This window comes from Tachyglossus aculeatus, chromosome 6 (genome assembly GCF_015852505.1).
Source record: "Tachyglossus aculeatus isolate mTacAcu1 chromosome 6, mTacAcu1.pri, whole genome shotgun sequence".
Classification (NCBI taxonomy): domain Eukaryota; kingdom Metazoa; phylum Chordata; class Mammalia; order Monotremata; family Tachyglossidae; genus Tachyglossus; species Tachyglossus aculeatus.
The window spans coordinates 9,816,148-9,842,717 of NC_052071.1; the positions used below are offsets into that span (position 1 = coordinate 9,816,148).

Below are 26,570 nucleotides of genomic sequence, written 5' to 3' on the forward strand. Positions count from 1 at the left end.
AATGTGGGCCCAAGACTGGAGTGGGCAAGCTTTAGGGCTGATTTTGTTTTCCATTCTTCCCTTGGAGAAAGCAGGATGGGCCTCTGTGGTGCTCCGTGTGCTTGATCCCACCCCACTTGACATAGTGTGGAAATGGTGGCACCAGCCAAGAAACTAATGCAGTGTGAACTGCCAGCACCCAGCCCATTGGCCTCTGGGGACCTGGGAGGACATCCAGGGGGAGCTACAGGTGGTGGGGCAGTGCAGGGAGGGTAATGGATTGACAAACCATTTCCTAGAGGGGTGGGAATGCTCCTTGGAAGTCGTACCATGCCCAGAGTCTGCCTGCTCCATTCCACGTGCCACTTTCCAGTTGTCTGGGTTCTCTGCTCTAGGCCCTTTAGCGGGACCTCCCCTGAAGAAAGGATTGGCCACAAACCCCTCCCCAACCCGCATCCCCCCCACGTGCTCCCCCCAACAGCTTATCAGCCCTTCCTGCCTAACCCCACCAAGCTTCTCACTGGTCTCCAGGCGAGACCAGTGAGACCACTGACTAAGCAAGAAAGGCTGCCAAGCACAAAGGCTTCTGGGGGCCCTGACTTTTTGTTTTTTATTGCTCTTGCAGCACCTGCCCCATTCGCTTGAGCTAGATGCACTGCACTTCTGAGTAAAGAACGAACGAACAAAATGGAATGGAAGAATTGGCCGCTCGGACTGTCACAGATGGCAGAAAAAGCTTTCTGGAGATCCAGCAGCTTCCTTCCTTAAAGAGAACAGTTTTTTTGAGCCAAACGTCTCATCTCTCCACCCAAATGTGGTTCACCAGTGACATCGTGTGGCCAGAGGAATGCATCTTATCTGATCGGCGATCCCCACAGCTTCTGCTTCTCCCAGAGCCAGTCAGCCCATCTGGAGCCACATCACCCAGTCCAGTCACCATCCCCGGGGCCCTTCCCGGATTCCGGTCCTCCCCATCCTCTTGTTCCAAGCAGGATCTACGGCCCCCACCCATGTTCCTGGAACCGGTCATTTTCAGATCCTCTTCAACCTCGGCCCTTCGGTTCAAATTTTCAGCCAGCCCAAGAAGCGAAGGAACACGTGAGGTCAGAACATTGTGGTCAGAGCATGACTGAGCTCTGATGCAGGGCATCGGGATCAGAGGGCATCCAGGCTGTTGACTCAGCATGGAAACTGGACATTGAGGTAAGAGTGCAACTGGGCTCTAATGCAGGGCGGCAGCTGGGCATCATGGTTAGAGCACATTAGGGGTCTGACTTGGGGTCAGAGCTGGCCTTATGGTCAGATTGGCTCCAGGCGGTGATTTTGGGCCGAAGCCGGGCATCGAAGTCATTGAGCGACTTGGCGCCGACATGGGGTGGCAGCTGGATGTCATGGTTAGTGCGCATCTGGGGTCCAACGTGGGGATTCATTCATTGTCAGTCATATTTATTGAGCGCTTACTGTGTGCAGAGCACTGTTCTCAGCGCTTGGGAAGTACAAATCGGCAACATATACGCAGCTGGGATGCAGCTGGGCATTGTGGTCAGAGTGTGTCTGGGCACCAAGTGAGGCCACAGTTCGGGGATTGAGGTCTGGGTGTGACTGGGCTCTGATTTAGGGTGATAGCAGGGCCTTGTGGTTAGAGTATATCTGGGGTCTGATTTGGGGACCAAGCTGAGCATCGTGGTCAGAGTGCATCCGAGAGCCGATTCTGGGTGGAGGACAGGCCTCGTACAGGGCATCCTGGCTACTGAGCCAGAGCCCAGATCTGAGGACTCTGAACCCCAGGTAGGCTCTCGGTGACATTTACACACTGGGCCCAGGAGGTTGATGGCGGGCAGAGAGGACCCAGGGGACTGTCGGAGTGGTAAAGGGGCCATTGCGTCCTGCTCTCCAAAGCAAGGGTTTTCAGACCACAGAGAGGCTGCAGAAGATGCAGACAGGAAATAGAATAAAAATTGGCAGAAGTAATGCCCTATATATCCGCGACTAACGAACCCTCAATCCACACCATGATTATCACACAGTGTTTGCAGCAAATTATCCAGAGCTCAAACAGCCAAGTGTAGATGGCAGGCTCCGAGTGCTAATGAGTCAGTTAGTGAAGAAAACAGGCATAAAATGCAGGAATTCATTCTGTGAACCGGCCATGCTGTGATCGGCTGGCCACCCTGAGGTTTCTGTTTTCTGAGATTGGAGGTAGGGGACGCCTGACTGGTTGTGTTTTCAAGATCCACGAGGCTCTGTTTGAGTTTGAGTGTTGTTCCTTGGATTCCCAATTCTTACCCTGAATTTCACCACCTTTGATCAGAATTAAGAACCCGCCATCTCATAGTTAAGACTGAGAAGACCCCTGGCTCTCCCTATTGTAAAAGCCCTCCGGAAATCTCCCCTGCCTCCTCCAGGGAGCCCTCCTTGGTTTTTCTTCTCCTTAAGTCACTTTCTCCCCCTTGGATCTTCAAGCACTTCATTTGTCCTCCTGGGAGCCCTTAAGCAAACTGCAAATCACCTCCTCTACTCCATAAGCACCTAGTGATTTGCCTCTCCACCTTGCCATTCTTTTAGCATCTTTTAGCATCAGGCTCCTTTGGGGTGGGGGTCATACCTCCTCCTTTGATCACAGGATCAGCCTACAGCAGGCACTTGGTAAAGGCCCTTAATGGGATGCCTTGAAGGCCAGGGCGGGCCTTGGGGGGCTAGGATCCTCACAAGGGGCTCCCTCCCTACAGGACTACTCTGGTTGCAATAGGGAGGAGGAGGCTCAGCCTCTGGGAGTCTTAAGTGCTTCTGGGAATCTCAGATCCGCTGACCCCGAGACCCCGAGCAGAGGAATGGGTTTACCCCCGGATGACTGCGCCTTGCCCTCACACTCGAGCGGGGTGGGGCGGTGCTTACCTGACAGTCTTCTAAACCACTTGGGCTTCTGGTCCCAGATGATGAAAAGATAATAGGCGGGCACCCCGGTCAAGGTGATCAGAAAGCCGATGCCTGTGCTGAAGGGGTCAGAGTAGAGTGATAACGCCACCATGAAGAGGCAGGTGAAAGAAAACAAAGCCGGAATGAACAGTGGCACCTGTGAGGCGAAAGCAAGGAAAGTGTCACTCCCAGCGGGCCCGGCCACCCGATCGCCCCGGCGGCTTTCCGGAACTGGGAGGTGGGGGACGGTTCGGCCGCGGGTCACGGTGCGGACTCTGCCGGGGGGAGTTCGGACCACCTCAGTTGCTTAAATGGGATCAAACAGGGCTTGCCGAGGCGCACGGTTTTCTGCATGCTGTGAAATTTGGGGGTTTAAAATTCCAATATCGCACAAGTCGCTTCTCCTCTACTTCTTTTTTTCCAACCGGTCAGGACCTTTTTTGATTCCCTTTTGAATCTCGAAGATAGTCTACTTGATAATTACCCCTCAAATCCATTTTAATATGAAGTGGAGAGCTCAGGTCACTTGCTGTGCTCGAAAACTATTAAGTGCATATTGATTTTCCTTTCGAGATGGAAAATGGGAATTGGCAAGAACCGAAGGGGCAGGCTTCCATTTGGCTCCAGTAGAGACGTTGGAAGACATTATGCCATGGATATAATTAAAGAGGATTTGTGCCCATGTGCCCAAAAGATGACCTGTGGTATTTTTAAAGAGCACAGATGGCAAAGTCAAATCAATTTCATAGTGATCAAGCATAGAAGGGCAGCATGCTCTAGTGGAAAGAGCCGAGGATGTGGGTCCTTATCTGGGCTCCACCGCTTGTCTGCTGTGTGACTTTGGGCAAAGAACTTATCTTCCCTGTGCCTTAGTAACTTTATCTGTAAGATGGGGTTTAAGACTGTGAGTCCATGTGTGCCCAATCTATTTAGTATGTATCTACTCCAGCACTTGGAAAGTGCCTGGTCCCTAGTAAGTGCATAACAAATGCTATTTTTTAAAAAAGCATCAGGCATCGAGTACAGTGTTCAGAGTGAGCCGGCAGAAGATCTAGAATAGGATCTCTCTGCCTATCTCAAATTCTGTGTCTAGTGTAAGAAACAATCTAGTGAGTTGTTGAAGTTTTACTTTGAATTATCTGTGATCTAGTTCATTTAAAGATAGAGTAACCACGGGAGTGAAGCCCAGTCTTAATCTGTGAAAAGTCTGAATTTTCTAATTGTTTTTGTCTCTGGTTTTCCTACTCAACTGGGGATCCATGGGATCTTGGAACCCACTGTGGGTTCAGCTCCCGTTCAACCTCCCCTTGTCTCTTCGAAGGGTAAATGAGGATTTGAGGGGTCTCCCACCCGCTGGCTCGCTGTTGCCCTGCAGTCTGGCGGGGGCTTTCTGGACCCAAATTTGAGATCTAACATTTCTTTCCTTGGAAAAGATCTTGCTGCCTTTTTGGCCACAGCAGAAAGCAGCGAGGACGAAAGCGGGATGGTGAACAAGTGTGAATTATGACTAATTCCAGCCCAGCAGAGGCCAAGTTGATGAGGTCTGTTGTCTTTGAGCCACCAAAATAGGAGGCAGAGGACTGCATAAGTGAATGTCTTTGGTCCCTCGTTTACTAACAGTTTCCAAGAAAGATGGGGTAAGTATTTATTAAGTGCTTAATAAGAGCCCGGGCTTTGGAGTCAGAGGTCATGGGTTCAAATCCCAGCTCTGCCACTTGTCAGCTGTGTGACTTTGGGCAAGTCACTTAACTTCTCTTGGCCTCAGTGACCTCATCTGTAAAATGGGGATTAAGACTGTGAACCCCACGTGGGACAACCTGATCACCTTGTAACCTCCCCAGCGCTTAGAACAGTGCTTTGCACATAGTAAGCACTTAATAAATGCCATCACTGTTATTATTATTATTAATAAATGCTATCATTGTTATTAAGGGCTGACTTGTGGTTTGGGGGAGATTTTTTCAGCTGGACTGTAAGCTCCCCGAGGGCAGGGATGGTGCCTACTAACTCTTATATTTTCCCGTGTGCTCAGTAATAATAATAACAATTATTATTATTATAATAAGACTTGTTAAGTACTTACTATGTGCCAAACACTGTTGTAAGTGCTGGGGTAGTACAAGTTAATCAGGTTGGACACAGTTCCTTGCCCCACATTGGGCTCAAACTTTTAAACCCCATTTTTTTCAGATGAGGTGAATGAGGCACAGAGAAGTGAAGTGACTTGCCCACTGTCACATAGCAAACAGGTTGCAGAGCTGGGATTAGAACCCATGACCTCTGACTCCAAAGCCCGTGCTCAATCCACTACGTCATGCCACTTCCCCCAGTGACAACCATTAAATGATGGATCACTTGATTTATCTAAACTAGTCCTGGAAGGAGTCTTTGGTACCCCATGGTGTTCTCTCTTCCCGTACCCATTGCAGCCTGTGAGCATCAGGGGAAGAGTAACGCCGTCACCAAAAGTCTCCCCACGACCTCCCTCCGCCACGTTTCTGCTCTGGGGAAAACGTTTTTCACCCGAACCTCTCAAAAAGAGATAAATTCATTTTTTGTTCACTTCTTTTTCTTTTTTAATGGTATCTGTTAAGCACTTACTATCTGCATTGGGGTAGATTCAAACTAATCGTTTTCGACACAGTCCATGTCCCACATGAGACTCACAGTTTTGATCCCCATTTTACAGATGACATAACCGAGGTTGAGAGAGGCTAAGTGATTTGCCCAAGATCACCCGGCAGACAAGTGGCAGAGTCAGGATTAGAACCCAGGTCTCTCTGCTCGGGACAAACTCTCTGTTAGAGGAGATTCCTCTTTATTCTCCAGGGACACAGGGGAGAGCGCTTATGTCCACAGCCTTATATTCAGTTCCTCCTCTTACCTTTTAGCTCTTTTATTATCCATCTCCCCCACTAGACTTGCAGATCCTTAAGAGCAGGGATCATGTCTACTAACTGAATTGTATTTTCTCAAGCCTTTAACAGGGTGCTCGGCACAGAGCAAGAGCTCAGTAAACAGCAGTGGGTGACGGAAGGTTACCTTGAAAGGACGCGGCATCTCTGGCCGCTTGTATCGGAGGTAGATGAGCCCGGCGACCGCCAGTCCAATAAAAAGCCATCTGGCGAAACTGAGGAAATTCAAGAGCCCGTAGAGGTTGCCGGTGAAGAGCATGATCATCGTCAGAGGGTGCTGCAAAGAAATCCGTCGAGAGAAGATCAATGGGTGGAGTCACGCCCATCGCCATCAACCTCCTCCACCCCGGCTGTGGGTTCCTGCCCCTTCTGAGCCGCCGAGCCCCTGGGAGGGGAGCTCCTGAATGAAGGAGCACGGGCCAGGCTGGACTCTCAGCCTTGGCCACCAGTCACTCCACGAGCCACACACCCCTGGCATCCAAGGGCGCTCTCAGCATGGCGCTCTCTCACTACTGCGCTTGCTCCTTCGCCGTTTACTAGCCTTCTTCGATCTCTCAAGACCACAGCAGAGGACGGGGAAAGGAAAAGACTGGAGTATGTGAGTGGAGAGACTGAGTGTGGTTCAACTCGGGGCTCTACATGCAAGTCCTCCTCCCAGAGTGCTTAACTCTGTTACCCCCAATGAAGCTGGCTTCAAGATTCTATACACCATTCGCCTCTGCCCTTCACCCCTGGGAGAATATAAGGACCTCAAGGGCATGGACTATGATTTGTAATTTTATCGTGCTCTCCAAATTGCCCGGTAAGGCGCTTTGCTCCCATTGGAGTACCCTATTTTGAGGTACCCACAGTTCTGAGTTTCCCTGACTGTATCACTAGGCGGTGGTGGGGGTGAGTGGGTCAGGGGGCTGAGAGGGTCAGGAACTCACCAGGACGATGACGGCCGGCAGAGGGGTGTGCTTGCGTACGTGGATCATGGACAGGATTTCTGGCAGGTGCCCCTCCCGGGAGGCCACGTAAAACAACCTGGTAGGAGAGAAGAGGGGCTCGCTATTCTCACGCGTGGCTTTCCGGGGCAACTCGGGCAGATGTGGGGTGCACAGGACTGGAGACTCCCTTGAGTTTGTTTGCCATCCCCCTCCCCCACAACCTCCGGTACCTGGAATGTCCCAGAAGTCCGCCATCTACGTCCCAGCTAGGACACAATTCGGACTGTTCTCCGAAAGCCACTAGAAGGTGTCACCAAATTGGGAGGGCTATCCTCTCCTCATTTCCATGTACCCCATCCCGATATCCCATCCCTCACTTGCTCACCTAGACACAGCGAAGACACCGCCGTTCATGGAGCCAAAGCAGGACAGGGCGACGAAGATGGGGACCGCGAGTGAGAAGTTTCCCAGCAGCCTCTCGGCGAAGGTCTGGGAAAGGAGACCGGGGACAACCGTTAGCACCCCTTCGGAAAGGTACTGTGGTGAGAGGGCATTTCCCAGGGGGAGTGGTGAGAGGGCAGGGGAACGTCCAGCTGTGTGAAAGTCCTCTGCTGAAACAGAGGAGGCCTCAGAACCCACAGGGAATATTACCCTTGACAGGCATTCGACCTTTCGGCTGGCGATGAGCCCTTCCATATCCTTTTCAAGGCAGGGAACGTCCTGTTAGGGAGCTCAATGTTCTAACCACATCTGCCGAACAACCGCCTGCCAGTGTGGTCACCAGTAGTGGATATTGGTCACCCTTGCGGAGCCTGCCTGAGCCCGGCTTGGGTCAGTCGGTTGGGTGAGTTGTTTCCAGCCCACAGAAGAGGTCGTAGCATCCGGACACCCACCGAAGGAGAATGGCAGCTTAGGAAAGCCCCCGGGCCTGGGACCAGAGTCTGAGAGGTAGCCAGACCCTCTGGGCTGTGATCGTGGTGCTTGAGGAGGTTCAGGGGTGAGCGTTTTGGGGTGTCTGGCGTGAACAGTCCGATCCCGGGACCCGTTTGTCTGCGTGACCAGGGGAGGCTGAATCAGATGTCACGGTGGACTGAGGTGCCCGAGACTGGACACGACTCTCCACAGAGTAATCAGGGTCTCCTCTGTGACAGCGCACACGGGTGCCAAAATGTCTGGGGTGGCGGGCCCCTGTGGGCCTCACACCCCATTTTCGCAGGGTTTCAGTTGGGTTGAGCTTGTATTTCCCGGGGTCCCCATGTATAACTATGCAACTACTCCCAGAGCAACCGCCCAACCTGAGCTGGCCGGGCAGCCGAGTTGGCTGCAGGTGGAGAGATTAGATCCCAGTCAGTAGGTGGACTGGGCTCCCTTCCCTGGGCCATGGCCCGTCCCTGCCCGTCACCTCCGGAGGACGTGGTGGTAAAACGCCTGGCCCAAAGGAGCCCAGGTGCCATATGCCATTCCATTCTCTGGATTGCTCGGTGCCCCTGGTCCCCCATGGCACTTACCACCGCCACTGCATTTGAAAGCAGCAACTCCTCGGCGCTGATGGTGGTGAAATAGGCCACGTTGGTTAATACGTATCCCACGGTGACAATGGCCATCGAGATGCATATGGCCAGGGGGATGTTTCTGAAACACACAGAGCAGCCCCCCCGCCCCGTGAGCGCCCCCTGCTGGGCATCCACAGCCTGACCCCGCAGCCGGCACTGGATCGGATCAGATGTTGGCCAGGTGAATGGCCCTTCCTGTATGGCCCTCCCCTATTAGCATGACACGGGGCGACTGCAACACAGAGGGAAGTGCTCAGCAGGGTTGAAGGGGGTCTAACTAATTCCCAACCCTGGGGTAAGCCCATTACCAGGCTCCCATGTGCATATATGTCCAGACACACTTTTTACCGAGAGGGAAGCAGAGAAGGAGAGGGTGTTACATGGGACACCGGGGAAGAGTAACCTCATGGGGCCTGGTGCCCGAGGACAGAAGTTCATGGGGTGTACAGCTCTCGGAGGCTGGCCTTGAAGGGTGGGCCTGGGTCAGCCATGTAGCTTGGGTGTGGGACCCTACTTGATTTCCCCTAGGGGTCCCAACCATCTCAGGAAGCACCACGGTGGATGTTCCTGTGGATTTGGAGGGGAGGGATTAGGGGGGCTTCCTCCAGCCACTCCTTCCCAGCAGGGCTGGCTGGTTGGCCAAGGGATCATCCTTGATGACAGAGGAGGCAGAAGCAAAATGCCAGAGGTCTCGCTGCCCGTGAGAAGGGCAAGATTCTCTACCGGGAAGTGAGTCCCGGGAGCGTTCGTCTGCCCTGAAACCTGCAGGCTGCCCTATCGGTATTCTGCAGGTCTACGGGAGAGGGATGGGGAAAATGCCTGCAGTTTCAGCATTGGGTGTTCCCGCCACCCTTAGCTCTCCAGCTGGTGGGACTGTTTTCTCAGCACAAGACCGCACGTGAGAGAAAGGTCACCGGGCCCAACACCGAGCCCGTGACCCTCTCTTCAGACCTAATGGTGTCTCCGACAGAGGTGTGTGTTCGGAAGAACAGTCCCTCAGTTTCCCGTGGCTACGTTCCAGGGGCAGAGGTGGTAATGGCATATGCTGAGTGATTGCAGTGTGCCGAGCTGTGACTCAAGTTCTGGGGAAAGAAGCCCAGGTGAGAATTAGATGCACACATGTCCTTTGGGATTGAAACCATGGAGCCACTTTGCCACCCCTCTTCCCCAGCCAGATTTGTTCCTTTCTTTCTGTTCTCCAGGCTGCCACCCCTGGCAATGAAAAGTTCCCTGAAGAACTCGCCCGGGCCTCTGAAAATGAGTCCTTTGCCCTTGAGGGACCAGAACCATAACTCTTGTCATGGTCGGGCCAGTTGGAAGGAGACCGGAAGGGCGGCTCGATCATTCCCTCATCCCCACACGCTGCTGAAGAAAATTCTGTTGGAGCTGCTCTACCCCACCTCCCGCCCTCAGGCTCCCTTCCCTGGGAAGGGCTGCCCGGCCAAGGCCAAGACAGGTTGGCACAGAGAGAACGCGGCCCAGATGCCGGTGCCACTGAGCCCACCTGGAGGTGGACTTCATTGGGTCCAGGCACCCAGCAAACCTCAGGTAAATCCAGCTCATCGCAGGTGTTCTGCTCACTGAGGAGGATAAGAGCCGGGAATGAGCCCAGGTCGGATCCAGGAAGGAGCCGGGACATGCGCAAGCGATGCCAGGCCACCACTTCCTTTTTGAAACAAGGCAGGAGGCTTCTGGGCCGAGGCATCTGATGTCCGTTCACCCTCACGTATGACAGAGGCCGGACCTCTTTGTGCCTTTTCCATTCCAGCGCCTTTACCCTCACGTCTCCATTTCCCTCTTTGCAGACCGAGTCCAGAGCCAGTCAGAAGTCACCCCAGGCCCAGATGAGATCTTCCTGATCTCTTCCTTACGGCCAGGCCCAGGGCTTTGACAGAGAGCCGCGGTGGCCACCTCATTCCCAACATCCTACAGTGGAAAGCTGCTCACTCGCTCTGTTTCTCCCTCTCTCCCACCACAGGGCAGACTCCTACGGGTTTGGGAGGACCCCATAGGGGACACCGCTGGCTTGTTGTGACTCCAGTGGCTGCCCCTCCCCAGAGGAAAGGGTCTCGTAAATCAACCCCGACTGCTGCCCCACAAACCAGACTGAGCTTAGGATGGATCCCCGCACATCTTCCTGGGACAATGTCGAACAACTCCCCAACCGCCCAGCCAATAGCAGACAGCCTGCAGGAAAGAGGAGCAGAGAGATGAGGACCTAGACACAGAGATGTTGGCAGGCAAGGAGGCGTACAGACAGACGGACAGACAGGGAGGACGATCTCGGGGAGCCTAGTGAGGAAAATCCAGGGGCTGGGCAGTTCCCACTTAGGACAGGCTCAGCAGTGTGGGTACAGGGGTCCACACTGGTTCCCCCATGCCCAGAATGGACCCAGCCACTCCCAGAGATCTCAAGCATTACAGTCATCATGCACTTGGCCTCTCGCCACCCCCCACAGAAGTTGGGGTTTGGGGTTTTGAATCCCATTCGAGTGAGTCTAATCTAAGTCTCACCGTGCTCCCGGGTCCATAGATGAAGAACTCCATTAACAAAGAGAGGGCAGGGTCCTGCAAGGAAATGTAAGAAATGAACGGAGACGGATTAAAAGCCTGCAGAGGTGAAAGAGACACTGGACTAATATACAGGAGTGGAAAAACAGAAATGGTGAAACAGACAAGGAAAATAACATGGAATACGCAGACGGAAAGGTGAGGGCTGGAGAGTGAAAAATCATGTTCATCATTGGGTGAAACGTATCCATTGTGCCTCACCCAGAAATCATGGCGATGAAGCGACAGTTTGGGAGAGGCAGAGGTTTAGCACCTGAACTCTCCTTGCCTCACTTTACTCGTCAGAGTCCCAGGCCGCTCTCTTTCCATCAAGCCACACTGCAGGGCCTGGGCACGGACCCGGCTTTAACCTTCTCCCTCTCTTGCGTTTGTGAATCTGTAAGGGCAGCAGGGCCGAGCCAGACGGGCCATTGGCCAAGCGGGGCTGTGGATCGCCCCAGAGGCAGCGTTTGGGGACCCCAATGGACGCCGTCCCTCCAAGCCCCCCTGGAACGACCCAGGATTAGAGCAGACATCCCCGGCTTCGCAGATGGCACCCTGGAAGCATCGGTTGTGGCCTGGGGATGGAGAAGAGATAGTGCACTGGAGGCGCAGCCCCGGGATTGAAGCGAGACTGGGCCCGCAAACCGGCAGCACCCGCCCGCCTGCCCAGAGGACAAACGGCTGGCTTGAAGCTCTGACCGTGGCAGCACATCTGTCTGAAACCACAGGAGTGGCCTATCCTGTAGACCCCAACTCATCTGGAAACTCACTCCCTCCCAGTGGGCATTGACCTAGTTCCCCCAACCCTGGGTTGGGAGCTCAGAGCCAGCCAGACTGAACCCAAATGGACCTGGTTGGTTTTCAGGGCCAGATTTGGGTTGCCTGTGACCAGCAATTGACCTCCCAAACCTGGTGGACCTACAAGAATTGCTCTCATCTCTGCTGTCAGAAACGCCAAGCCCGTCTCAGAGAGCGACAGAGTGAGAGAAACCACCAGGCCAGCCCTTAGTGTTCCAAATGCAACCGCACGAGGACCCTTCTCACCTCCAAGGCTTTCCTTCGGGAACTAGTTCCCTTTCTGTCACTTTCCAAACAAAGTGATTTCTGGGGTTTGGCCTGTCCCAGTTGTGTTTCCCTGTGTAGCCCCACGTGGCTCACTGACCCTTCCAGAACGCAGCGTGGTCAGGGCCTGCCGCCTTCTCCAGGTCTGAGGACTTCCCTTTGGCCCACAGTTGGCTTTCCCTGCTTTTCTGCCCATCACCCACCACTTTTGAATCTACATCCCAACTGAGGCCAGTCCACCAAGAACCCCCTGCCACATTCCGGTCAAAGTGGAGTGCCGCTCTCAGGCAACTCTCCTGTAGATGGAGAGACAGAAGTCCAGAAAGCTTCTGACTCCTGAGTACCAGAGATCCTTTCAGAAAACAAATTTGGAATCCGATTGCTTTCTGGAAACTGTGGGGGCTAAAGTTCCTGGTGCCAGACACTGAGACCAGAGTTCGCCAAGACCAGAGTATGATCCCACCAATAGGGTCGATGATAGATTTCTGGTGCCCGATGGTAGAGATTTCTAGTGCCCGATGCTGAGACTGGAGGTCACTAGCTTCTCAGAGTGTTGTCATACCTCCGGTGTTGATGATTGAGATTTCCGGTGCCTGAAGCTGAGACTGGAGGTAATCAATTCGACCGAGTGAGATCATACTGCAGGGTCAAGCTGAGTTTTTCTTTATATAAAACATGAATCTCTGTCTTATTATCATTTGTAGAGATTTCTGGTGCCTGACCCTAAGACTGGAGATAATCGACTTCGCCGAGTGCGGTCACACAGCCAGCGTTGATGGTAGAGATTTCTGGTTCCCGACATCGAGACTGGAGATAACTGAGTTCCCTGAGCATGGTCATACCTCCGGTGTCGACTGCAGAGACTTCTGGTGCCTGATGCTGAGACTGGAGGTAACTAAGGACGTAGGTAATTGACTTTCTGAGTGTGGTCAAATCACCAAAGTTGATGGCAGAGATTTCTGGTGCCTGACGCTGTGTGAGCCCACTGTTGGGTAGGGACTGTCTTTCTATGTTGCCAACTTGTACTTCCCAAGCGCTTAGTTAGTACAGTGCTCTGCACACAGTAAGCACTCAGTAAATATGATTGATTGATTGATTGAGACTGGAATTCACCGAGACCGATGAACAATCCTACCGTCAGGGTCGATTGTAGAGATCTCCGGTGCCTGATACTGAGATGGGAGATAGGCGACTTCTTGGAGTGTGGTCATACCGCAAGTTTGATGACAGAGATTTCTTCTGGTGCCCGATGCTGTCCAGAGGTGGGTTGTCCTGTGTGGAATCTCCGCTCCGGTCACTCGCAGCAATCTCCAATGCAGCATGACAGTTGTCCCACACTGGTTGGGCTGGCCCAGGTTTGGCCCCCGATGGGAGATGTGGAGTTCCACTTGAGCCCTACCTCCAGACCGTATGGTTGGAAGCGTTGAGGGAAGCCCATCAGGGGTTGTGGCATTGGATGCACAGATTGGCTGCCTTGAGCCCTTCAGGCTCTGGAAAGCAGAGCCACGGTGGTATCTTGGCCTCTGTGTCCACTGCTGTTCAGCCCTGCCCCCAGCCTGTGTGACCGGCTTTGTCTGAATGTATGTGGGTCCCTCTATTTCCCCTCTTTCTGTATCACCCATTCTTATCCGTCTTTCCCATCTTTTCCAGCCTGTACTGCCTCTTCCTCTCCCTGCGTCTCTCCTAGCCTGTCATTGCTGCCTTCCTCTACCTGTGTTTTCCTTTCTCTCCCAGCCTGTATCATTCCCCTGTCTCCTTAGGTTTCCCTGTCTTCTCCAGTCTGTATTGCCTCTTGCACACCTTGGGTCTCCTCCCTAGGTCTGTCCCCCTTCCCCCTGCTGTGTTTCCTTGCATCTCCCAGTCTCTTCTCTCCCTCTCCAGTTTCTCCAGCTGCAGGACAGAACCCTTTCTCCTGCAGTCTTGCCTACCCTCCACCCCACTTTGACCTCCAGAAAACATTTTAGTCTACATAATTATGGCCAGAGAGTTGACAAAAATTCAACATACACACACACACGTGTGTGTGTGTGTGTGTGTGTGTGTGTGTGTGTGTGTGTGTGTTGAATAATTATATATATATATATATATATTCTGGTATATATGTATATATATATATATATATATATTTATCAGCATGGTATAATGAATAGAGCACAGGACTGTGAGTCAGAAGGTCACGGGTTCTAATCCTGACACTTGTCTGCTGTGTGACCTTGGTCAAGTCATTTCATTCAGTTATCTGATCTGTAAAATGGGGATTGAGGCTGTGAGCTCCACGTGGGACAGGGACTGTGTCCAACCCGATTTGCTTGTATCCACCCTAGTGCTTAGTAGAGTGCCTGGTTACATAGTAAGTTCTGAACAAACATCACAATTATCATCATTATTATTATATCCCAAGAAGGATGTGAGTCAGCAATCCATTCTCCTCCCGCTCTGTTCCGACCCAGAGCAGTAAGGATCTCTCTTCAGACTAAGCTCTGAATTGACCCTGAAGGAGCATCTGCCTCCCATAGCACAGGCAATCGATCAATCGGTCATATTTATTGAGCGCTTATTATGTACAATAGAATTAGCAGACATGTTCCCTGCCCATAACGAGCTTACAGTCTAGAAGGGGACGGCCACTGACCCTCTAGGGGTCCCAATGATGCGGGCATACAAAAGTGCTTAGAGTAATATAGTATCTAGCCCTAGAAAGGGGATGCTCATCTCCAAGGTGCAGAGTCGGTAGCCCTTCCAAAGCCCCTCGCCCCAGTGTCAGCCTAATGCGGAGGCTACCTTTTATCGGGGGCCAGGCTCAGAGGGGATCTGAGAGGCCTTATCAGTTCCAGAGCCCCTCGAGAGCCCCTCCAGAGTCTTTGCAGAGCCCTTCTTGGGTACAAGCCTGGGGGACCAGGTCCGCAAACTCAATTTAGGGTGGACCCAGAGTCTCCTTATCTGATCCAGTAAATTTGGTCTGCTGAAACAGACATAGACAGAGATGACAAGAGACAGAGTGAACTCAGACAGGTCACTGCACTCCCCCAGACACTCTGGCAGCGCTCCCCCATATACTCCGGCATAGAGCGCGCTCACCCAGAGGTGGGCCGAGAGTCACAGGTAGGAGCCGGCTGCTGCCTCGGTGGCACACCTTCCTCATCGTCCCCTCAAAACTCCGGGACTGTGGGGCATTTCCCTGGCTGCCCTGTCAGTCTTCCTGGAGGAACCTGGGCACCACAGCAGGAGCGATGCTGCCTTAATAATAATAATAGCATTTATTAAGTGCTTACTATGTGCAAAGCACTGTTCTAAGCACTGGGGAGGTTACAGGGTGATCAGGTTGTCCCACGGGGGGCTCACAGTCTTAATTCCCATTTTACAGATGAGGTAACTGAGGCCCAGAGAAGTGAAGTGACTTGCCCAAAGTCACACAGCTGACAATTGGTGGAGCTGGGAATTGAACCCATGACCTCTGACTCTACAGCCCGTGCTCTTTCCACTGAGCCATGCTGCTTCCCCTTAGTAATAATAATAATAGTTGTGGCATTTATTAAGCACTTACTATGTGCAAAGCACTGTTCTAAGCACTGGGGAGGTTACAAGGTGATCAGGTTGCCCCACGGGGGACTCACGGTCTTAATTCCCATTTTACAGATGAGGTAACTGAGGCCCAGAGAAGTGAAGTGACTTGCCCAAAGTCACACAGCTGACAATTGGTGGAGCCGGGAATTGAACCCATGACCTCTGACTCTACAGCCTGTGCTCTTTCCACTGAGCCACGCTGCTTCCCCTTGAGTGCAGACTCCTGGGAGCCATCTCCATGGGCCAATCCTGAAGGGAGTTTGGGGGCCCAGGACCCTCACTGGGGGGGGCATGGGGAGCTGCGGCTCACACCCACCATCCCGGACCCTTTCTCCTGGAACTTCACGAGCTCCAGGCCCTGGCAGAAAGAAGTTGAGGGGCTTGACATTATCCTCGACTCATCTCTCTTGTTCATCCCTCATGAGAAGCAACGTGGCTTAATGGAAAGAGCACGGGCTTGGGAGTTAGAGATTAGGGATTTGAAATCCCTGCTCTGCCACTTGTCAGCTTTGTGACTTTGGCCAATTCACTTTTCTCCGGGCCTCAGTTACCTCATCTGTTAAATGGGGACTGTGAGCCTCAGGTGGGACAACCTGATTACCTTGCATCTACCCTAGAACGTAGGGTAGAACTTGCATCTACTTAGAACAGTGCTTGGCACATAGTAAGCGCTTAACAAATACCATTATTATTATTATTATTAATTTTATGTTCCATCTATCACCAAACCCTGTCAGTTCAACCTTCACAACCTTGCTAAAATCTGTCTTTTCCTCTCCGTTCAAACTGCTACTATTCTGATCTAAGCACTTATACTATACTGCCTGGACGACTGCCTCAGCCTCTTTGCTGACCACCCCATCTCCTGCCTCTCCCCCTAATAAGAATAATAATTGTGATATTTGTTAAGCACTTACTATGTGCCTGGCATTGTACTGAGTACTAGGGTGGAGTCAAGCAAGTTGGGTTGGACACAGTTCCTTGTCCCAGATGGGCCTCACCGTCTCAGTCCACATTTTACAGGTGAGGGAACTGAGGCCCAGAAAAGTGAAGTGACTTGTCCAAGGTCACACAGCAGACGAGCGGCAGAGCAGGGATTAGAACCCATGACCTTTCCACTTCCAGGCCTGTGATCGATAGCCACACTACTTGTTATTCCCCATTCCAGTCCACACATGATTCGGCTGCTGGGATCATTTTTCTAGAAATCCACTCGGTCCACACTCTCCAAGAATCTCCAGCGGTTGCCTGCCCACCTCCACATCACACAGACATGTCTTATATTGTGGATTTATATCACCTTGCCCAGTCCTACCTTACCTCGCTGAATTCCTCACCACGCAAACCCGCACACTTTGCTCACCCCCGCCTAACTTAGCTCACTGATTTCTTACTACAACATGGCATGCTCACTTGACTCCTGTAGTGCCAACCAATTCACAGTACCTCAGTCTCATCTGTCTCACTATCGGCCCTTTGACCACATCCTGCCTCTGCCGTAGAACTCCCTATTTCTTCACATTCATCAATCAAATCTCCTCACCTTCAAAACCTTATTAAAATCACATCCCCTCCAAGAGGCTTTCCCCAACTAAATCTGCATTTCCCCTCCTTCCTTTCCCTTCTACTTGCCCCTGCACTTGGGTCTGTACCCTTTATTCACCCCACCCTCAGCCCCACAGCATTCAGGTACATTTTCCTACTTTATTTCAGTGTCTGTCTCCCCATCTAGACTAAGCTCCTTGTGGACAGGGAACATATCTACCAAATCTGTTATACTGTATTCTCCCAAGCATTTAGTACAGTGCTGTGCACACAATAAGCACTAAATAAGTACTGCTGATGGATTAATCGATCGATACGTGTCTAAAATCCATTTCTGGCCACTGAGAGTAGCCCTTCCGATCCGACGTCCCCACAAGGGCTACCGCCCCGTGAGACTCACAAGGCATTTTGCACCCCAAGGGTTTCCCCTGGGCTCACCGTTCCCTGAGGGTACGATGATCTGTGGTCTGCCAGTGAGGAAACTGAGGCCCAGAGAAATCAGTTGGCTTCTCCAGTGAAGAGTGGCAGGTCCTCACTCTCCCAAATAGCACGTGTGTATGTGTGTATGCTTGTCCTAAAGGAATGAGGAATGCAGGAAAACCCATTCTGTCCTGTATTTCTTTTCTGGCCCCCTTTTCGAGAGTAGAGAGTGGAGCTCTCTAGGAGATGCCAGCAAAGGCTGTATCCTCAGGAGAAGGATACTGGGGTTACTTTGTCGAATGGCCATAAAGGAGGATGCCGGCAGGCCAACCCATTTAAAGTACTACTCCAGCAAGGCCTGGGGTTTAGAAGAACTCTGCCCAGGATATGACTTTTCTGCACTTCTGCAGGAGCCCTGCATACCAGGGCTGAGGCAGAGCCCTGGGACAAATAATAATAGTAATAACAATAACGATGATATTTGTTAAGCACTTACTATGTGCAAAGCGCTGTTCTAAGCGCTGGGGAGGATACAAGGCGATCAGGTTGTCCCATGTGGGGCTCACAGTCTTCATCTCCATTTTATAGAAGAGGTAACTAAGGCACAGAGAAGTTAAGTGACTTGCCCAAGGTCACACAGCTGACAATTGGTGGAGCCAGAATTTGAACCCATGACCTCTGACTCCCAAGCCCGTGCTCTTTCCATTGAGCCATGCTACTTCTCTGACAAATGAGATGGATATCAGGATGGATTTAATCAGTCACATGGATGGGAAAAGGTCACAGCAGAAAACATTTATGTCAAGGTAAGTAAGGTAGTATTTATGGCCACCGAGGTTGTGAAAACATCAATCTCAAGCTGAGGATCTGATCAACATAGGTGAATGCCTGGTGCCATTCAGTCGTATCTATTGAACGTTTACTGTGTGCAGAGCACTGTACTAAGCGCTTGGGAGAGAACAACACAACACTATAACAGGCCTACAGTCTAGAAGGGGAGACAGACATTAATATAAATCATAAATGACGGACATGAGCATAAGTGCCCTGGGGCTGAGGGGTGAATAAAGGGAGCAAATTCAAGTGCAAGGGTTATGAAGAATGGAGTGGGAGGGCTTATATAGGGAAGGCCTCTTGGAGGAAATCTGCTTTCATTGCCTGAGGTCTCTGTTTAGGGAAATAGGGTTTAGTGTTGGATTCCTCCCAAATAAAGATGTTCAGCACATGAACCCATTCCAGCTTATTTTTGGCCCAGATGCAGTTTTGGAAGAGAGAAGAAAGACGAGACCACATGAAGGCCTCTTCTGGCTGGGGCTCAGAGATGAAAGCGTGCAGCGCCTCTCAGCCAACAGGAAGCTCCCCTCCACCCCCACCCCTCCCATCTGACTTCTCTTTTCTCTGCCCACAGGAGAGTTTGGCTCCGTCTCCGGGGCTGTGTGACTTCCCCACTACTGGCAGAGGGACTCAGCCCCCCCTTCCCAGGATGTGTTGAACAATTTTGATGGAGGGAGCCGGTCATCTGTCGGGCCTGTGACCTCGTTGCCTTACACCATCCTTCGGTTTAGAAGATGACACAACTGCCCTTGGAAACCTAGAAGTATGGACTGTGAACCCACGGGGAGCATCCTGCCACCAGCCGCCCTTGCCCTGAAGTTGTCCGGCAGCTGTGGTGATGTTTTGCTCTGAGCCATCCCCACTCTTCCAAACTCGCTGGCCCAAGCCACCTGTCATGAAAGCCCTGTCACCATCTCAGCCAGGAACTACTTCTGGGGCCTGGCTTCGGGGCCTCCCCATCGACCCATCCCCACAGCCACAGGCAACTCTTCTTCCAGCATTCCTTCTCTGGGACAGAGAGCCTAAGTCACTAATTCTTCCATGCTCCATAATGATCCTGAAACTATTTCCAGTGTGAATACTGGATTTTGTTTTCAAAGGCGAAAAGGGGGCCAGAAAACAAATACAGGACAGAATGGGTTTTCCTGCGTTCCTCAAGCGGCCAGAGGAGAAAAGATGCATTTTTCAAGGAAAGAAAGTCAGCTGCCCTGCCACATATCCTGCTTGCCAGGTTTCTCAAAAGAGTTCCTTGATGAGATAAAATATCCTGGAACAGGTGGAGGCGGGCGCAGGCAAACAGTGCAACCCCTTCCTGACTGTTATCAGCTAGGGACAACCTTGTCTGGCCCCTGGAAGCACCTGTGCTGGAGAGCACAGGCTGAATCGCAGCAGGCAGCATGCACTTTGGGGAGGGCACAAACGGTCACAGCAACCAATGTGCACTCAGAGGAGAGCACAACAGAGTCACAGAAGCCAGCGTGCACTCGGGCGAGAGCAGAAACAGAGTCACAGCAGTCAGCGTGCACTCGGGGAGAGCACAGAGTCACAGTCCCAAGGGACAACACACAGAGTCACAGTAGTGAGTGTTTACTCACAAGAGAGCACACACAGAGAGCATTTCCTCATGGAAAACCACACACACCCCATCACAGCAGTTTCACTACAAAAGAATGTGTCAGTGATATATCCCTTTTTTCCCTGGAAATGTTTTGCAAATGCCGGCCTTATCCTTCCATTTCATACCCACTGATCTTCAACATTTGGTTCAGGCCAATCAGGCAGAGACCCATATGGCAGTTCTGTGCCCCAGCAGGCCGCTGGCTACTTCAGGGCTCCAGGTGAGACCCCAGTGATGGGTCTGGTGGCCGTGAGTGAGCATCTCATTCGACGATGGGACACAGCCCGGGGGACAACCCAGCAGGTCTTGCTGCCTAGGGGGCAAGCAGGGGGTGGGAATGGGGATACGCTGCTCTATGGGCACTGAGCGTACCCGCACCTCAACCAGCCTCTCACAAGGGGTACCGGGTGCCTTTGGCTGCAAGCGCCCGCGGCAAGGGACTGAGAGTGACCCGGTGCAAACCGTCGCCACTGACTATCTCAAACATGAAGACTTCGGATGAAGAGTCACCTCCCTTCTGCCAGCCTGTTCCCCATGAGCGGGCAGACCACCATAGCACTGGCCTGGTTGCCCACGGGACAGTCATCTGGATAGCCAAGGAGCCCCGTAGAAGGGAACACCGCTCTCCCTGAATGGGCAACGGGACTGGGAAAGAGGACCCTCACAATGGCTGCCTCACCCAAATCCAGTCATCAGTGAATGGATGCGACTGGCCAGCTGGACATCCGTCAGGCCAAAACAACACATGGAAGGATCTGCCCCATGTGGCCTTTTCAGCCACAAACATTCTTTGAATACAAAGGAAAACTAGAGATTGAGTGTAAGGCCTGCGTGGGATAGAGATCGGGTCTAAGCTGTTTATCTTGTCTCCACCCAGCACTCAGCACAGTGCTGGCATACAGTAAGTACTTAACAAACACTACAGTTATTATTATTATTGAGCAAGTGGCTTTTAGCAGGCACCCAAAGAGTTAATATTTGTGCTGCTCCATCGTCTGGGAGTCAGAAGGACTTGGGTACTAATCGGTTCTGTCACTTGTCTGCTGTGTGATCTTGGGCAAATTAATTCACTTCTCTGGACCTCAGTTACTCAGCTATTTGTAAAATGGGGATTAAGACTGAGCACCATGTGGGACATGGACTGTGTCCAACCTGATTACCTTGTATCTATGTCATCATTTCGAAAAGTGCCTGTCACATAACAAATGTTTTAAAAAAATACCATAAAAGGAAACTAAAACACACATTAAAATGCTAGATTCTAATCCCATAGTTTCTACACTGTCTGTCTGACGCTGTGGCCTTTCCTGGACAAACGGGAAGGGTAAGTGTGCTTTCTGGATGTAAGTGAAGTCACAAGGTGCCCTAAGAAGCTGGAGATCATGACTCCAGATTCCCACAGTCAGACTGGTAATAATAATAATAATAACAGTATTTATTAAGCGCTTACTATGTGCAATGCACTGTTCTAAGCTCTGGGGAGGTTGCAGAGGGATCAGGTTGTCTCATGGGGGGCTCACAGTTTTAATCCCCATTTTACAGGTAACTGAGGCACAGAGAAGTTAAGTGAGTTGCCCAAAGTCACACAGCTGACAGTTGGCAGAGCCTGGATTTGAACCCATGACCTCTGACTCCAAAGCCCGTGCTGTTTTCACTGAGCCACACTACTTCTCCAGGCTGGTGCATCTGCAGGCTGAACTCAGGAAAAATAGATTGACCACTGGCGGCCCCGAGGCATTTCCTCGGTCTCTCTCCCTGCACCAACCCAGCTGCCTCCACAGGCCCATCTGCTTCCCCAGAGAGAGGCGCTGGCTGGGTAAAGAAAGCCACCTCACAGAGTTCCTGTCCCTGGAGAGCTAATGCGTAGAGTCCCCAAAAGGCCAATCCTGGTTCCCCAGTGTTTGTAGTTATATGACCCCTGAGCACAAACGGTTGAGTCTGTGTCTCCCCTCCCCTCATGAATCCCCAGTGATTGCCCATCCACCTCTGCATCAAACAGAAACTCTTTAACCACTGGCTTCAAATCACTCAATCACCTTGCCCACTCCTACTATTACTTGCCCACTCCTCCTATTAATTGTTGTTATGATTATTATTAGGACCATCTCCATCCAGAAACCTCTCGGTGCCACAGAAACACAAACTCTGCCATGGAAGTGGAAAACAGGGGTTCGGCTCCTGAGAGCCCCCAACGGTGCAGCGGTAGAATTTGAGCAAACCTCCCAACGCGACCAGGAGGTGATCATCGGACTGATCCCAGCTGGCCAAGAACAGAGAAAAGTCTACTGTGGTGAGCCTGAATTGGGTTTGGGCCAGCAGGCGACTCTGACCCCATTAACCTCTGGTCAGGTCGGGATCTGCAGCTCCATGAGAGGAGATGCTCATGGGAGGAGATGCGGGTCCCTGTGAAGTCGTAAAAGGTGATCTGCCCTGAAGCAAGGCGTGTTATTGGGAGGATCCAGGCTTCATGAGGTCACCATTAAGGCATGATAAACCATGGGTGGAACTCCCTGCCAAACATGCGCTCTACATTAGATGGGGTAACCACTTTAACTGGCCAATGGCAATTATCGCCACGACACTGTTCAGCCCCCACTTTAAGGAAATTTTATAGTGTAAGATGAGGAGGAGGAGGAGAAAAGAAATTGTCAAGCAGCTAAGGATGTTGGATCCCCTAGAAGCTGACTCACCCACTGGTTGCCAGGAGGATGCAAGCTGCAACACACCTGGAGATACACCACTGGATTTGATTGTGAAATAATAATAATAATGATGGCATTTATTAAGCGCTTACTATGTGCAAAGCACTGTTCTAAGCGCTGGGGAGCTTACAAGGTGATCAGGTTGTCCCACGTGGGGCTCACAGTCTTCCCCATTTTACAGATGAGGTAACTGAGGCACAGAGATGTGAAGTGGCTTGCCCAAAGTCACACAGCTGACAAATGGTGGAACTGGGGTTTAAACCCATGATCTCTGACTCCAAAGCCCGTGCTCCTTCCACTGAGCCACACTGCCTTGGCCTTTGTGAGATCTATTCCTCCTTTGGAACTAAAGGTAATTTGGAGCGAGGGTGCCTCACAAAATGCCCCAGTGGACTCCTCAGGCCCTGGCCACGGGTTCTAGGAGGCAGACTGCCGAGACTCTGCGAGGCTGCCGGGTGGCAGCCAAGTGCCGGCGGTCCACGGGATGGAATCCAGAGAAGGATGGGATGGGATGGAACAATTCTTGGGGCGGTTGGTCAGAAGGCTACAATGGCCAAAGCGGAGGAAACAGGAATCTCTCCCCAGGATGGAGCCAGGGTTGTGTAGCCACTTACTGTATGTCCTTGGGTAAGTCACTTCACCTCTCTTGGTCTCAGTTACCTCAATTGTAAAATGGGGATTAGTTATTTGAGCCTCATGTGGGACATGGACTGTGTCCAACCTGATTACCCCAGCACTTAGTGCAGTGCTTGGCATATAGTAAGTGTTTAACAAATCCCATTTAAAGAAAAAACAGAAAAGACCTCCCAAAACTGGGCCTTCGCTAGATTGGAGCCTTGCTTGGCCCCGCGACTGTGCTCATGGGCGGCGTACCAGAGCCAGCTCCATGCTTCCCTGCCCGGGGCCAGCCTCTCAGACCAGGTTACTGACCCCAGAGCTCGGCTGAATCTTGGTCGGCCAGACTGCCGCCTGCGTCCCCTCCTGCAGCCAAATCGGCCGCCCGGATCGGTCTGTCTAACTGTACGGACCGCTCACCCCGGGGAGCAGACAATGCTCCGGCCCACACTGTATTTTGCACGGTGCTGGCTAATGAGGTAAGAGCTCAGTGGAGTACGATTAAATGCTCTCTCTTTTCCAGTCAGATGAGGAATTCCCATGACCTCTTCCATTCCTGTCCAGAATCGAGGAGGCACGCTGATGTGCCGGGAAAAATTTGCGTCCTCTGTCACAGCAGTGACCCCGGGATCGACCAGTAGAGTCAAGCCCCCAAAAGGCTGGGTCTTCTGGGACATGCGCAGCTGAGGAAAGGTATGTAAATGTGAAAAGGTTCTTGCGAAGGCTCCCTGGGGCAGCAACTGGGGCTGGGAGAGCCAGGATAGAACACGGGGGGCTTTTCGCATCATAGCATCCTATCTGTTTCGTTCGTTCATTCATTCAATCGTATTTATTGAGCACTTACTGTGTGCAGGGCACTGTACTAAGCGCTTGGGAAGTACAAGTTGGTGATCTGCCTGTTTCTCAACAACGTCGTCCGCATACCTGGTGGGCTGGCGAGCCTGGTGGCTGGGGAGGACGCTACTGCAGGACGGGGGTGTCAAGCCTCTGGGGGTTCTCACGGGGAACAGGCCATAAGGCTACATGGGGAGGCGGAGTTGGAAGGTGATACTTTTCTTCAGACCCTACTGCCTGGGTGAAGGTCGCCATTTGAGGGCACGAGTATCCCAGAATTAGGTCTGGAGTAATGTGGCTTTCCAAACAGGCTAACGATTGTCACTTATATCCGAGTTGAATACACAATAACCTCACCTCTTGCCAAAAATAGCAAATCTTCCAAACCAAATTCAAACAGATTTCAACTGCCTCAAGAAAATCTAACACTCAGCAACTTGCAGAACTGCTCATTTTCATTTCACTTTTAACAGCTCCTTTCAAATTTGACTCGTTTGGGTCATCAAAGGGAAAAGGAAGAGAAAGCACTTACTTCTCGGGGTTCTCCACCTCTTCGGTTACAAAATTGAGGTAGAACCTGTCCGGGTGGAAATCGGTGGCATTCGATTAGCATGTTTGATTCCTAGAGTCTGACTTAGAGTCCCCAGAGTTTCCCACGTTGTCCCACGGTGCCATCGCCGCTGGGGCTGGGGTGACGGTGAAGGGAGCGGCTGACATAGGGTTAGGGCACGTCCCCACCTCCCCACCCCGAGGGGCTTCTAGGGTTTGATGCGGGGGCTGCCAGCACAAGGCGGCCACCCCCAGTTGGAGCTTTCCTGGACAGATCAGAGCACACTGGAACATGGGGAAATCTGCCCTATCTGGGGCTCTCTGGCATCCCTGGGTGTCAGGGCATCCTTCACTCTTGGGTGCCAGTGGGTTCAATCTGGATGTAAGAGGGATATATGCAGTGCTTTACACATAATAAGTGCTCAATAAATATCATTCGTTAATTGATTGGGTGGCAGGAATGGGAAACTCTGAGATGTCCTGGGGTTGACAGGTTGAAGGCAGCCCAGGCATCCTGTGAGACTGATGCATGCCCAGAGATGCTCACCCTCCTCTGCCCCCCTTCACGCCAGGATCTTGCGTTATCAGCTTGTGTCAGACCGTCCCCCACGGTGCCCTAGTGCCTCCCGTGGGCAGTAGCTAGCGTGGTTTGTCAAGGCATCAGATTATTAGGGTGAGGGCACACTGCATTGCTGGATTGGAGGGGGTGGGGGTGGGCGAAGACACACTTTGGAGGCTGGTTTGGACGCTTTGTCCATGTCTCGGTGAATCTGGGTGGTTACTTCCTGGTGCAGGTAATAACAGAAAGCAGCTTGGAGAGCTACTATGTCAGGTTGCTCCCTCCCACATTCTGGGCGCACCCTCGGCTGCCCCCTCTCCCCCGCCCCCTCCACCGCACTGGCAAGTACGAGTCAGACCTGGCCCGGGCCCCCGAGAGGGTGGCGTCTGCTCACAGACCTCCATTCCCACAGGGATTCAGATCTACCCAGCTTTCTGGGTCACACTCGATCCTCTCCCAAGGTCTGGGATTGCTGCACCTGGTCATAAGACCGTCAGAGGGGCCAAACCTCACAAGCCCTGGGTCTTGGAGGCCAAGAGAGCAGGTGGGAAGTGGGCTGGGGCTGGGGCCAGATCCAGGCCCTGGGTGTGGGATGAGGAAATGTTTGGTCTAGGCAAGTTCTCTTTCTACTATGCTAATGGAGGACCGACTCCTAGATTCCCATTTCTCCTATGTCAATGTTGCCCCAATCTTTGAGCGGGGTGAGTCTGGAGTCCCTTCTAGACTGTGAGCCTGTTGTCGGATAGGGACTACTGTCTCTATATGTTGCCAACCTGTACTTCCCAAGCGCTTAGTACAGTGCTCTGCACACAGTAAGTGCTCAATAAATACGACTGAATGGAGGAGGATGTGTCTGGGAGAAGGAGTGACTTGGAGCAAGTCTTGAAGTGAGACGGTTCTTAGTGCTTTGTCTCTCTCACCTCTCTTTGTCCTTTCCCATTCGTAATGCTTTGTTATCTAAGTGGGAGGAACAGTTACAGTTGCCTCTGTTCCTGAGGAGAATTTGTCTCTTGGGGGTGGGGAGGGAGCCCCTCCCAGAGGCAGCCAGGTGAGAGACCCTCTTGCCAGCAAAGTGCCCAAACTGAAGAGACCACTGTGCAGAAAGAGTTTGAGAGATTCAAGCAGCACCCCAGTCACTCAGGCCTGACAGTGTCGCAGGGAAGGATTTGCCAACCCGAGGGAGCTCATTATGGACACAAGTCCCACAGGGCCCGGTCTGCCCAGACTGTCTGCCCCCCAGCCAATGGACACAGATTTCTGGGAAACTCACCAGCCGGCATAGGCGTACATGCCGGAATAGAAGGCCAGGGGCAACCCCATAATACTGGCATCTCTTCCTGTGAACGGATCTTTAAAGTGCTGGGTTTGTCCTGTAAGACAAGCAGAGAGAGGATATGAATTCCCACAGGCCCGGAGACATCGA

General features: G+C 52.1%; 1 protein-coding gene and 1 long non-coding RNA gene across 2 annotated transcripts in view; one reads left to right on the forward strand and one right to left on the reverse strand.

The window, feature by feature from the left end:
- SLC7A11 (solute carrier family 7 member 11) overlaps positions 1-26,570 on the reverse strand; it is a 43,731-nt gene that overhangs the window by 2,767 nt on the left and 14,394 nt on the right. The window contains exons 5-11 of the mRNA XM_038748117.1: positions 26,418-26,517; positions 24,572-24,616; positions 8,248-8,371; positions 7,125-7,228; positions 6,740-6,836; positions 5,938-6,087; positions 2,875-3,052 (exon numbers count right to left, since the gene is read on the reverse strand). Of these exons, the coding sequence (XP_038604045.1) occupies positions 2,875-3,052; positions 5,938-6,087; positions 6,740-6,836; positions 7,125-7,228; positions 8,248-8,371; positions 24,572-24,616; positions 26,418-26,517 (798 nt within the window). The remainder of the gene's footprint in view (positions 1-2,874; positions 3,053-5,937; positions 6,088-6,739; positions 6,837-7,124; positions 7,229-8,247; positions 8,372-24,571; positions 24,617-26,417; positions 26,518-26,570) is intronic.
- The window catches only part of LOC119929813, a 38,963-nt gene continuing 30,526 nt past the window's right edge, over positions 18,134-26,570 (forward strand). Inside the window, exons 1-4 of the long non-coding RNA XR_005451593.1 lie at positions 18,134-18,242; positions 18,845-20,789; positions 21,988-22,178; positions 23,729-23,898. This is a non-coding gene — a long non-coding RNA (uncharacterized LOC119929813). The remainder of the gene's footprint in view (positions 18,243-18,844; positions 20,790-21,987; positions 22,179-23,728; positions 23,899-26,570) is intronic.